The 13,273-nt window shown below is 36.4% G+C and overlaps 2 protein-coding genes and 1 long non-coding RNA gene across 3 annotated transcripts in view; all 3 read right to left on the bottom strand.

The window, feature by feature from the left end:
- The window catches only part of LOC139651502 (uncharacterized), a 51,951-nt gene that overhangs the window by 24,889 nt on the left and 13,789 nt on the right, over positions 1-13,273 (bottom strand). Inside the window, exons 13-26 of the mRNA XM_071528436.1 lie at positions 13,022-13,192; positions 12,794-12,838; positions 12,518-12,670; positions 12,021-12,191; positions 11,541-11,693; positions 11,063-11,233; positions 10,898-10,942; positions 10,622-10,774; positions 10,338-10,502; positions 10,016-10,051; positions 5,839-5,916; positions 5,662-5,724; positions 5,193-5,264; positions 4,909-5,061 (exon numbers count right to left, since the gene is read on the bottom strand). Of these exons, the coding sequence (XP_071384537.1) occupies positions 4,909-5,061; positions 5,193-5,264; positions 5,662-5,724; positions 5,839-5,916; positions 10,016-10,051; positions 10,338-10,502; positions 10,622-10,774; positions 10,898-10,942; positions 11,063-11,233; positions 11,541-11,693; positions 12,021-12,191; positions 12,518-12,670; positions 12,794-12,838; positions 13,022-13,192 (1,629 nt within the window). The remainder of the gene's footprint in view (positions 1-4,908; positions 5,062-5,192; positions 5,265-5,661; positions 5,725-5,838; positions 5,917-10,015; positions 10,052-10,337; positions 10,503-10,621; positions 10,775-10,897; positions 10,943-11,062; positions 11,234-11,540; positions 11,694-12,020; positions 12,192-12,517; positions 12,671-12,793; positions 12,839-13,021; positions 13,193-13,273) is intronic.
- On the bottom strand, positions 102-4,783 carry LOC139651497 (uncharacterized). Its single transcript, XM_071528433.1, has 10 exons — positions 4,750-4,783; positions 4,486-4,521; positions 3,898-3,975; positions 3,721-3,783; positions 3,250-3,321; positions 2,953-3,105; positions 2,675-2,839; positions 2,530-2,565; positions 998-1,150; positions 102-115 (listed from the first exon to the last, which is right to left on the bottom strand). The coding sequence occupies exons 1-10, from the start codon at positions 4,781-4,783 to the stop codon at positions 102-104; spliced, it is 804 nt and encodes a 267-aa protein (XP_071384534.1).
- Positions 8,550-9,407, bottom strand: LOC139651500 (uncharacterized). The gene is made up of 4 exons (XR_011695720.1): positions 9,345-9,407; positions 9,112-9,183; positions 8,815-8,967; positions 8,550-8,701 (listed from the first exon to the last, which is right to left on the bottom strand). It is a non-coding gene; the product is annotated as an uncharacterized lncRNA (long non-coding RNA).

Below are 13,273 nucleotides of genomic sequence, written 5' to 3'. Positions count from 1 at the left end.
GGTGTTGTTAGGACTGCTGTAGTGTTCTGCACTGTTATTGCAATAGTTGTGGTGTCTGTGACTTATAAAGAAGAGGTGATTATAAAGTCAGTATCAAAAAACTAGTTGGTGTGTGCTGGAACATGACACCAAGAAAAATTGCACAACTCATATTACTGTCTTATACTGTCAGGCCACATATCAGAAGCTCAATGAATCAGCTTGAGAGGAAAAACATTTCTCAAGTCCAATTGATCAAATAAGGAAAAAGCCAATAGTGGGGCAACAGCGTTTCAACAGGGGGCACAGTTGTGGAATTACTGTTGAAAAAACCCTATTGTGTAGTATTCAGGAATTCAGTTTAGTTCATAATAAATACTTTGTGTATGGTAGCCCTCTGCATTTTTTGAAAACGATGGTGTTTTCAGGTTACTGTTTTAGGTTTATTGTTGGTTTGACAAAGGAGACACTTATAAGAACCATAATAAACTTATGTAGCTTAGCAGACTGGTTTTGAGCTCACACTGGTGAGTCCACTGTATAATAATACTATACAGATATAAACAACCCCTGAAAATATAATGACATTTCGTACCAGTTTGCGGAGTTGTTGTTGGGCAAATCAAAAGACCTGTTTTAAAACAAGAGAGGTTAGATTAATTTATGAAAACATATATGAACCTCAATCTCAAATGCAGCTGGGAATATGAAGTACTTCAAATAAAGATTTCAGCTCTTACTAGAGAATGGCTGGCAAAATTGTCCATCTGGAGGAATGGCATTGATGCATCCACATGTGCTATCAATGGTGTCATCACATTTGCCAAAAGTGGTGCACAAATCACAAGGCCAACTATACTGCTCCTCACATCTGCACTGAGATGTTGTGCCATTTTGGTTACAAACTAGAGGATAGGGGGAATGAAAAGACAAAAATTGCCAAAGAAATAGTTGAAATAATTTGAAAATAGTTAATAATGTACGATAATGAATTTTGTGTATACATTACTGTTCTTACCTGTAGAAATGTTGACATCAGAGATTTGTATGGTATTGTTGATGCTGATGGGGAAACTGGTGTTTCTCAGAACGGTCCTCAGATGATCTATTACTGTAACATCTGTGGTGTTCAGCTCAATAGAAACCAGGTATTCATAAATAACTGGAGGAGCTGGAGAGAGAGAGAAATCAAAGGGAAGATGGTACCACGGTAAAAAAATAAATTAATTGATCCCATCGAACCGTTTACAAGTCAATATTCTTACAGGCCATGTTATTAATGAATAAATAACATTTAACATTTCTTGACACCTACTGGTTACTGTAGTTGTTGTTGGTGTTTGGACAGTTGTAGTGTTCTGATCTGTTGTTGCGATAGGTGTTGAGTCTGGAAAGATATTACAATTATTTGTCATTTGATTCAATGAAAAGTCAAATAATGCAAGTCAAGATTTTGTACTGTATATTTTTACACATTTTTACAGTGCAAGTACTGTATATTTATAATGCAATCAAACTCTGCGTTTCATATGCCGTTTTTGGATGCTGTGCTTAATTTTTGAGTGCCACTTGTATAGGACGCAATTAACAGGCTCAGCACACAGTGCAGTTTGTATCAGGGAACTTCTGATCATACTACACACCTCCTTCTGTAATTTGGCATTGGCTAAAATCCTTCCAGAGTGATAAGTACAACAACAAAGGAGCACGGCTGATATTTTATTTGTTACACTGCAATTCAAACTCCATCAAAATGGGGTTTAAGACTGTTTCACTGGACACTCACTCGTTACTATAGTTGTTGGAATAGTTGTAATGTTTTCTTGTGTTGTAGGAGCAGTTGTAGAGTCTGCAAATGAAAGATTTACAAAAATTATAACTCCTGTAATTCACTTGAAATACATTCAAAAGTACATTCCAATTCAAACTGACATGAAGCACAGATGTTATTGTTGATACTTACTGGTTACTGCAGTAGGGAGTGTTGGTAGGACTGCTGTAGTGTTCTGCACTGTTATTGCAATAGTTGTGGTGTCTGTGACTTACAAAGAAGAGGTGATTATAAAGTCAGTATCAAAAAACTAGTTGGTGTGTGCTGGAACATGACACCAAGAAAAATTGCACAACTCGTATTACTGTCTTATACTGTCAGGCCACATATCAGAAGCTCAATGAATCAGCTTGAGAGGAAAAACATTTCTCAAGTCCAATTGATCAAATAAGGAAAAAGCCAGTAGTGGGGCAACAGCATTTCAACGGCACAGTTGTGGAATTACTGTTGAAAAAACCCTATTGTGTAGTATTCAGGAATTCAGTTTAGTTCATAATAAATACTTTGTGTATGGTAGCCCTCTGCAATTTTTGAAAACGATGGTGTTTTCAGGTTACTGTTTTAGGTTTATTGTTGGTTTGACAAAGGAGACACTTATAAGAACCATAATAAACTTGTGTAGCTTAGCAGACTGGTTTTGAGCTCACACTGGTGAGTCCACTGTATAATAATACTATACAGATATAAACAACCCCTGAAAATATAATGACATTTCGTACCAGTTTGCGGAGTTGTTGTTGGGCAAATCAAAAGACCTGTTTTAAAACAAGAGAGGTTAGATTAATTTATGAAAACATATATGAACCTCAATCTCAAATGCAGCTGGGAATATGAAGTACTTCAAATAAAGATTTCAGCTCTTACTAGAGAATGGCTGGCAAAATTGTCCATCTGGAGGAATGGCATTGATGCATCCACATGTGCTATCAATGGTGTCATCACATTTGCCAAAAGTGGTGCACAAATCACAAGGCCAACTATACTGCTCCTCACATCTGCACTGGGCTGTTGTGCCATTTTGGTTACAAACTAGAGGATAGGAGGAATGAAAAGACAAAAATTGCCAAAGAAATTGTTGAAATAATTTGAAAATAGTTAATAATGTACGATAATGAATTTTGTGTATACATTACTGTTCTTACCTGTAGAAATGTTGACATCAGAGATTTGTATGGTATTGTTGATGCTGATGGGGAAACTGGTGTTTCTCAGAACGGTCGTCAGTTGATCTATTACTGTAACATCTGTGGTGTTCAGCTCAATAGAAACCAGGTATTCATAAATAACTGGAGGAGCTGGAGAGAGAGAGAAATCAAAGGGAAGATGGTACCACGGTAAAAAAATAAATTAATTGATCCCATCGAACCGTTTACAAGTCAATATTCTTACAGGCCATGTTATTAATGAATAAATAACATTTAACATTTCTTGACACCTACTGGTTACTGTAGTTGTTGTTGGTGTTTGGACAGTTGTAGTGTTCTGATCTGTTGTTGCGATAGGTGTTGAGTCTGGAAAGATATTACAATTATTTGTCATTTGATTCAATGAAAAGTCAAATAATGCAAGTCAAGATTTTGTACTGTATATTTTTACACATTTTTACAGTGCAAGTACTGTATATTTATAATGCAATCAAACTATGCCTTTCATATGCCGTTTTTGGATGCTGTGCTTAATTTTTGAGTGCCACTTGTATAGGAGGCAATTAACAGGCTCAGCACGCAGTGCAGTTTGTATCAGGGAACTTCTGATCATACTACACACCTCCTTCTGTAATTTGGCATTGGTTAAAATCCTTCCAGAGTGATAAGAACAACAACAAAGGAGCACGGCTGATATTTTATTTGTTACACTGTAATTCAAATTCCATCAAAATGGGGTTTAAGACAGTTTCACTGGACACTTACTGGTTACTATAGTTGTTGGGATAGTTGTAATGTTTTCTTGTGTTGTAGGAGCAGTTGTAGAGTCTGCAAATGAAAGATTTACAAAAATTATAACTCCTGTAATTTACTTGAAATACATTCCAAAGTACATTCCAATTCAAACTGACATGAAGCACAGATGTTATTTTTGATACTTACTGGTTACTGCAGTAGGGAGTGTTGTTAGGACTGCTGTAGTGTTCTGCACTGTTATTGCAATAGTTGTGGTGTCTGTGACTTATAAAGAAGAGGTGATTATAAAGTCAGTATTAAAAAAACTAGTTGGTGTGTTCTGGAACATGACACCAAGAAAAATTGCACAACTCATATTACTGTCTTATACTGTCAGGCCACATATCAGAAGCTCAATGAATCAGCTTGAGAGGAAAAACATTTCTCAAGTCCAATTGATCAAATAAGGAAAAAGCCAGTAGTGGGGCAACAGCGTTTCAACGGCACAGTTGTGGAATTACTGTTGAAAAAACCCTATTGTGTAGTATTCAGGAATTCAGTTTAGTTCATAATAAATACTTTGTGTATGGTAGCCCTCTGCAATTTTTGAAAACGATGGTGTTTTCAGGTTACTGTTTTAGGTTTATTGTTGGTTTGACAAAGGAGACACTTATAAGAACCATAATAAACTTGTGTAGCTTAGCAGACTGGTTTTGAGCTCACACTGGTGAGTCCACTGTATAATAATACTATAGAGATATAAACAACCCCTGAAAATATAATGACATTTCGTACCAGTCTGGGGAGTTGTTGTTGGGCAAATCAAAAGACCTGTTTTAAAACAAGAGAGGTTAGATTAATATCTGAAAACATATATGAACCTCAATCTCAAATGCAGCTGAGGCAATAAAGTACTTCAAATAAAGATTTCAGCTCTTACTAGAGAATGGCTGGCAAAACTGTCCATCTGGAGGAATGGCATTGATGCATCCACATGTGCTATCAATGGTGTCATCACATTTGCCAAAAGTGGTGCACAAATCACAAGGCCAACTATACTGCTCCTCACATCTGCACTGGGCTGTTGTGCCATTTTGGTTACAAACTAGAGGATAGGAGGAATGAAAAGACAAAAATTGCCAAAGAAATAGTTGAAATAATTTGAAAATAGTTAATAATGTACGATAATGAATTTTGTGTATACATTACTGTTCTTACCTGTAGAAATGTTGACATCAGAGATTTGTATGGTATTGTTGATGCTGATGGGGAAACTGGTGTTTCTCAGAAGGGTCCTCAGTTGATCTATTACTGTAACATCTGTGGTGTTCAGCTCAATAGAAACCAGGTATTCATAAATAACTGGAGGAGCTGGAGAGAGAGAGAAATCAAAGGGAAGATGGTACCACGGTAAAAAAATAAATTAATTGATCCCATCGAACCGTTTACAAGTCAATATGTTATTAATGAATAAATAACATTTAACATTTCTTGACACCTACTGGTTACTGTAGTTGTTGTTGATGTTTGGACAGTTGTAGTGTTCTGATCTGTTGTTGCGATAGGTGTTGAGTCTGGAAAGATATTACAATTATTTGTCATTTGATTCAATGAAGTCAAATAGTGCAAGTCAAGATTTTGTACTGTATATTTTTACACTTTATTACAGTGCAAGTACTGTATATTTATAATGCAATCAAACTATGCCTTTCATATGCCGTTTTTGGATGCTGTGCTTAATTTTTGAGTGCCATTGGTATAAGAGGCAATTAACAGGCTCAGCACGCAGTGCAGTTTGTATCAGGGAACTTCTGATCATACTACACACCTCCTTCTGTAATTTGGCATTGGCTAAAATCCTTCCAGAGTGATAAGAACAACAACAAAAGAGCACGGCTGATATTTTATTTGTTACACTGTAATTCAAATTCCATCAAAATGGGGTTTAAGATAGTTTCACTGGACACTTACTGGTTACTAAAGTTGTTGGGATAGTTGTAATGTTTTCTTGTGTTGTAGGAGCAGTTGTAGAGTCTGCAAATGAAAGATTTACAAAAATTATAACTCCTGTAATTTACTTGAAATACATTCCAAAGTACATTACAATTCAAATTGACATAAAGCACAGATGTTATTGTTGATACTTACTGGTTACTGCAGTAGGGAGTGTTGTTAGGACTGCTGTAGTGTTCTGCACTGTTATTGCAATAGTTGTGGTGTCTGTGACTTATAAAGAAGAGGTGATTATAAAGTCAGTATCAAAAAAACTAGTTGGTGTGTGCTGGAACATGACACCAAGAAAAATTGCACAACTCGTATTACTGTCTTATACTGTCAGGCCACATATCAGAAGCTCAATGAATCAGCTTGAAAGGAAAAACATTTCTCAAGTCCAATTGATCAAATAAGGAAAAAGCCAGTAGTGGGGCAACAGCATTTCAACAGGGGGCACAGTTGTGGAATTACTGTTGAAAAAACCCTATTGTGTAGTATTCAGGAATTCAGTTTAGTTCATAATAAATACTTTGTGTATGGTAGCCCTCTGCAATTTTTGAAAACAATGGTGTTTTCAGGTTACTGTTTTAGGTTTATTGTTGGTTTGACAGGGGAGACACTTATAAGAACCATAATAAACTTGTGTAGCTTAGCAGACTGGTTTTGAGCTCACACTGGTGAGTCCACTGTATAATAATACTATACAGATATAAACAACCTCTGAAAATATAATGACATTTCGTACCAGTTTGCGGAGTTGTTGTTGGGCAAATCAAAAGACCTGTTTTAAAACAAGAGAGGTTAGATTAATTTATGAAAACATATATGAACCTCAATCTCAAATGCAGCTGGGAATATGAAGTATTTCAAATTATGATTTCAGCTCTTACTAGAGAATGGCTGGCAAAATTGTCCATCTGGAGGAATGGCATTGATGCATCCACATGTGCTATCAATGGTGTCATCACATTTGCCAAAAGTGGTGCACAAATCACAAGGCCAACTATACTGCTCCTCACATCTGCACTGGGCTGTTGTGCCATTTTGGTTACAAACTAGAGGATAGGAGGAATGAAAAGACAAAAAATGCCAAAGAAATAGTTGAAATAATTTGAAAATAGTTAATAATGTACAATAATGAATTTTGTGTATATATTACTGTTCTTACCTGTAGAAATGTTGACATCAGAGATTTGTATGGTATTGTTGATGCTGATGGGGAAACTGGTGTTTCTCAGAACGGTCCTCAGATGATCTATTACTGTAACATCTGTGGTGTTCAGCTCAATAGAAACCAGGTATTCATAAATAACTGGAGGAGCTGGAGAGAGAGAGAGAAATCAAAGGGAAGATGGTACCACGGTAAAAAAATAAATTAATTGATCCCATCGAACCGTTTACAAGTCAATATTCTTACAGGCCATGTTATTAATGAATAAATAACATTTAACATTTCTTGACACCTACTGGTTACTGTAGTTGTTGTTGGTGTTTGGACAGTTGTAGTGTTCTGATCTGTTGTTGCGATAGGTGTTGAGTCTGGAAAGATATTACAATTATTTGTCATTTGATTCAGTGAAGTCAAATAATGCAAGTCAAGACTTTGTACTGTATATTTTTACACTTTATTTTTACAGTGCAAGTACTGTATATTTATAATGCAATCAAACTATGCCTTTCATACGCCGTTTTTGGATGCTGTGCTTAATTTTTGAGTGCCACTTGTATAGGAGGCAATTAACAGGCTCAGCACGCAGTGCAGTTTGTATCAGGGAACTTCTGATCATACTACACACCTCCTTCTGTAATTTGGCATTGGCTAAAATCCTTCCAGAGTGATAAGAACAACAACAAAAGAGCACGGCTGATATTTTATTTGTTACACTGCAATTCAAACTCCATCAAAATGGGGTTTAAGACAGTTTCACTGGACACTTACTGGTTACTAAAGTTGTTGGGATAGTTGTAATGTTTTCTTGTGTTATAGGAGCAGTTGTAGCGTCTGCAAATGAAAGATTTACAAAAATTATAACTCCTGTAATTTACTTGAAATACATTCCAAAGTACATTACAATTCAAATTGACATGAAGCACAGATGTTATTGTTGATACTTACTGGTTACTACAGTAGGAGGTGTTGTTAGGACTGCTGTAGTGTTCTGCACTGTTATTGCAATAGTTGTGGTGTCTGTGACTTACAAAGAAGAGGTGATTATAAAGTCAGTATCAAAAAAACTAGTTGGTGTGTGCTGGAACATGACACCAAGAAAAATTGCACAACTCGTATTACTGTCTTATACTGTCAGGCCACATATCAGAAGCTCAATGAATCAGCTTGAGAGGAAAAACATTTCTCAAGTCCAATTGATCAAATAAGGAAAAAGCCAGTAGTGGGGCAACAGCATTTCAACGGCACAGTTGTGGAATTACTGTTGAAAAAACCCTATTGTGTAGTATTCAGGAATTCAGTTTAGTTCATAATAAATACTTTGTGTATGGTAGCCCTCTGCAATTTTTGAAAACGATGGTGTTTTCAGGTTACTGTTTTAGGTTTATTGTTGGTTTGACAGGGGAGACACTTATAAGAACCATAATAAACTTGTGTAGTTCAGCAGACTGGTTTTGAGCTCACACTGGTGAGTCCACTGTATAATAATACTATACAGATATAAACAACCCCTGAAAATATAATGACATTTCGTACCAGTTTGAGGAGTTGTTGTTGGGCAAATCAAAAGACCTGTTTTAAAACAAGAGAGAGGTTAGATTAATATCTGAAAACATATATGAACCTCAATCTCAAATGCAGCTGAGGCAATAAAGTACTTCAAATAAAGATTTCAGCTCTTACTAGAGAATGGCTGGCAAAATTGTCCATCTGGAGGAATGGCATTGATGCATCCACATGTGCTATCAATGGTGTCATCACATTTGCCAAAAGTGATGCACAAATCACAAGGCCAACTATACTGCTCCTCACATCTGCACTGGGCTGTTGTGCCATTTTGGTTACAAACTAGAGGATAGGAGGAATGAAAAGACAAAAATTGCCAAAGAAATAGTTGAAATAATTTGAAAATAGTTAATAATGTACGATAATGAATTTTGTGTATACATTACTGTTCTTACCTGTAGAAATGTTGACATCAGAGATTTGTATGGTATTGTTGATGCTGATGGGGAAACTGGTGTTTCTCAGAACGGTCCTCAGTTGATCTATTACTGTAACATCTGTGGTGTTCAGCTCAATAGAAACCAGGTATTCATAAATAACTGGAGGAGCTGGAGAGAGAGAGAAATCAAAGGGAAGATGGTACCACGGTAAAAAAATAAATTAATTGATCCCATCGAACCGTTTACAAGTCAATATTCTTACAGGCCATGTTATTAATGAATAAATAACATTTAACATTTCTTGACACCTACTGGTTACTGTAGTTGTTGTTGGTGTTTGGACAGTTGTAGTGTTCTGATCTGTTGTTGCGATAGGTGTTGAGTCTGGAAAGATATTATAATTATTTGTCATTTGACTCAATGAAAAGTCAAATAATGCAAGTCAAGATTTTGTACTGTATATTTTTACACATTTTTACAGTGCAAGTACTGTATAATTCAAACTCCATCAAAAGGGGTTTAAGACAATTTCACTGGACACTTACTGGTTACTAAAGTTGTTGGGATAGTTGTAATGTTTTCTTGTGTTATAGGAGCAGTTGTAGAGTCTGCAAATTTAAGATTTACAAAACTTATAACTCCTGTAATTTACTTGAAATACATTCAAAAGTACATTCCAATTCAAACTGACATGAAGCACAGATGTTATTGTTGATACTTACTGGTAGGGAGAGTTGTTAGGACTGCTGTAGTGTTCTGCACTGTTATTGCAATAGTTGTGGTGTCTGTGACTTATAAAGAAGAGGTGTATCAAGTCAGTATCAAAAAACTAGTTGGTGTGTGCTGGAACATGACACCAAGAAAAATTGCACAACTCGTATCACTGTCTTATACTGTCAGGCCACATATCAGAAGCTCAATGAATCAGCTTGAGAGGAAAAACATTCTCAAGTGCAATTGATCAAATAAGGAAAAAGCCACAAAAGTGTTTTGTGTGGTAGCCCTCTAAAATGCTTTCTGAAAACAATGGTGTTTTCAGGTTACTGTTATAGGTTTACTGTTGCTTTGACAAGGGAGACACTTGTAAGAACCATAATAAACTTGTGTAGTTTAGCAGTCTAGTTTTGAGCTCACACTGCCATTTTCAAGTGAGTCCACTGTATAATAATACGATACAGATATAAACAACCTTTGAAAATATAATGACATTTCGTACCAGTTTGGGGAGTTGTTGATGGGCAAATCAAAAGGTCTGTTTTAAAACAAAAGAGAGATTAGATTAATTTATAAAAACATATTTGAACCTATCTCAAATGCATCTGAGGCAATAGATTAGATTAGATTAGATTCAACTTTATTGTCATTGCACAGAGTACAAGTACTAAGACAACGAAATGCAGTTTAGCATCTAACCAGAAGTGCAAAAGAAGCGGTAAAGTGCAGTGCAATGTAATGTGCATATGTACAACATATAATAACATAATAACATAATAATATAATACTAAAAAAGTAATTCAAATTAAGGTTTCAGCTCTTACTAGAGAATGGCTGACAAAATTGTCCATCTGGAGGAATGGCATTGATGCATCCACATGTACTATCAGTGGTGTCATCACATTTGCCAAAAGTGGTGCACAAATCACAAGGCCAACTATACTGCTCCTCACATCTGCACTGGGATGTTGTGCCATTTTGGTTACAAACTAGAGGATAGGGGGAATGAAAACACAAACACAAAAATTGCCGAATAGACAGTTGAAATAATATGAAAAAAGTTCATAATGTATGATAATGAATTTTGTGTATACATTACTGTTCTTACCTGTAGAAATGTTAACTTCAGAGATTTGTATGGTATTGTTGATGCTGATGGGGAAACTGGTGTTTCTCAGAACGGTCCTCAGTCGATCTATTACTGTAACATCTGTGGTGTTCAGCTCAATAGAAACCAGGTATTCATAAATAACTGGAGGAGCTGGAGAGAGAGAAATCAAAGGGAAGATGGGAAAAAATAAAATAAACTCTAGCTGTATCAAATCTGTACCATGGTCATCATTTAATGCTCTTCACTGATTAAATTCTGTCCTCTCAGTCTTACTTGTTGGTGGTGGAGAGGGTGTTGTTAGAGGACAAGCTGTAAAGTCTGTTGGGAGGAAGAGAGAGAGCACTGGATGGTAAATAAGAACAAATGTAGACACTGACTCTTCAAAGATGACGACCACTGTCTTCTTATAGGCTAAATAATTAGTTAAAAACTGCTTACTGTGTTGATCAACAGATTGGCAATACTGTCCATCAGGAGGAATGGCATTGATGCATCCACACGTGTCATCAGTGATGTTGTCACAGGATCCATGCAGGAAACACTGGTCACATGACCAACGATACTGGTCCTCACATCTGCACTGGAAACCAGTACTGGTTGGAGAGCAAACTAGGACAAATACAAATATTATAAGTCTCTTTTATGAAGAAATATGCCAAGTATTATTTGAGAAAGCATTTAATGTACATGCAATGACAAATATTTCAGATCCAATTTACACAGTGCCCAACTGTGAAAAACTCTGAGCTGTTTTGATGGTGGACAAAAAAGTATTGATTGTAATATAACACATAGAATACACAATGTTTTGAGTGGACATATTCAAAGTATAAAGAAATAAAATATTGTTCATGATACAAAGAATTGAAGAAATGTCTAAGCATGTGTACACATCCCTACAATTCATCATTCCTACCAGTAGAAATGTTGACATCAGAGATTTGTATGGTATTGTTGATGCTGATGGGGAAACTGGTGTTTCTCAGAACAGTCCTCAGTAGATTTATTACTGTAACATCTGTGGTGTTCAGCTCAATAGAAACCAGGTATTCATTAACAAGTGGCGGAGCTGGAAAGAGACACATCAAAAGCATCACAGCAAAACAAGATTCTCATTCATCTAGGTTCTTTACTGATTAAATTCTGTCCTCTCAGTCTTACTTGTTGGTGGTGGAGAGGGTGTTGTAAGGGGACAAGCTGTAAAGTCTGTTGGGAGGAAGAGAGAGAGCACTGGATGGTAAATAAGAACAAATGTAGACACTGACTCTTTTGAGGCACAAGCTCAAGTTCAAGTTTAGTAATTTGTTTAGCATTTCATCACAAGCATGTCTCAAAGGACTGTAGGTGACGACCACTGTCTGCTTATTGGTCGTATAATTAGTTCAAAACTGCTTACTGTGTTGATCAACAGACTGGCAATACTGTCCATCAGGAGGAATGGCATTGATGCATCCACACGTGTCATCAGTGATGTTGTCACAGGATCCATGCAGGAAACACTGGTCACATGACCAACGATACTGGTCCTCACATCTGCATTGGAAACCAGCACTGCTTGGAGAGCAAACTGTGGACAAATATAGACATTATGAGTCTCGAATATGCCAACAAATGTTTTCAGAAACCATTTGTTGTATCTACAATGGAAAACATTTCAGTGATTTAAGGGATTTTTAAGAAATTCAGTTTGCTTAAAAATATTTCCCACAGACTGACTTTTGATTGACTGTTGTTTTTATAATTAAAAACAGCTTTGGAAATAAGACTTGAATGCCGGAACGTAAATATGTCATCTGTGATCATTTTAAAATGCATTATATTTATATTGGTTACAATATAATCTAAAATTGTTGAATGAGGTTATAATAAGTAAAACTAAGTTATTATTCCTACCTGTAGAAATGTTAACTTCAGAGATTTGCATGGTATTGTTGATGCTGATGGGGAAACTGGTGTTTCTCAGAACAGTCCTCAGTAGATTTATTACTGTAACATCTGTGGTGTTCAGCTCAATAGAAACCAGGTATTCATAAACAACTGGAGGAGCTGGAGAGAGAAAAATCAAAGGGAAGATGGGGAAAAATAAACTCTAGCTGTATCACTTCAAATCTGTACCATGGTTATCATTTAATGCTCTTCACTGATTAAATTCTGTCCTCTCAGTCTTACTTGTTGGTGGTGGAGAGGGTGTTGTTAGAGGACAAGCTGTAAAGTCTGTTGGAGGAAGAGAGAGAGCAGTGGCTGGCAAGTAAGAACAAATGTAGCCATTGACACGTCTAAGGTACAAGTTCAAGTTTAGTAATTTTTTTAGCCTTTTATCACAAGCATGTCTCACAGGACTGTGGGTGACGACCACTGTCTGCTTATTGGTTGGATAATTAGTTCAAAACTGCTTACTGTGTTGATCAACAGACTGGCAATACTGTCCATCAGGAGGAATGGCATTGATGCATCCACACGTGTCATCAGTGATGTTGTCACAGGATCCATGCAGGAAACACTGGTCACATGACCAACGATACTGGTCCTCACATCTGCACTGGAAACCAGCACTGGTTGGAGAGCAAACTGGGGACAAATATAGATATTATGAGTCTCGAATATGTCAGCCAATGTGTTAAGAAACCATTTGATGTATCTGCAATAGAA

The sequence above is a fragment of the Centroberyx affinis genome, unplaced genomic scaffold (assembly GCF_046629955.1).
Source record: "Centroberyx affinis isolate AG114_WGS23_722 - 3 ecotype Tasmania unplaced genomic scaffold, CSIRO-AGI_Caff_v1 ptg001676l_1, whole genome shotgun sequence".
Classification (NCBI taxonomy): domain Eukaryota; kingdom Metazoa; phylum Chordata; class Actinopteri; order Beryciformes; family Berycidae; genus Centroberyx; species Centroberyx affinis.
This window is presented reverse-complemented; position numbering and strand designations above follow the sequence as displayed.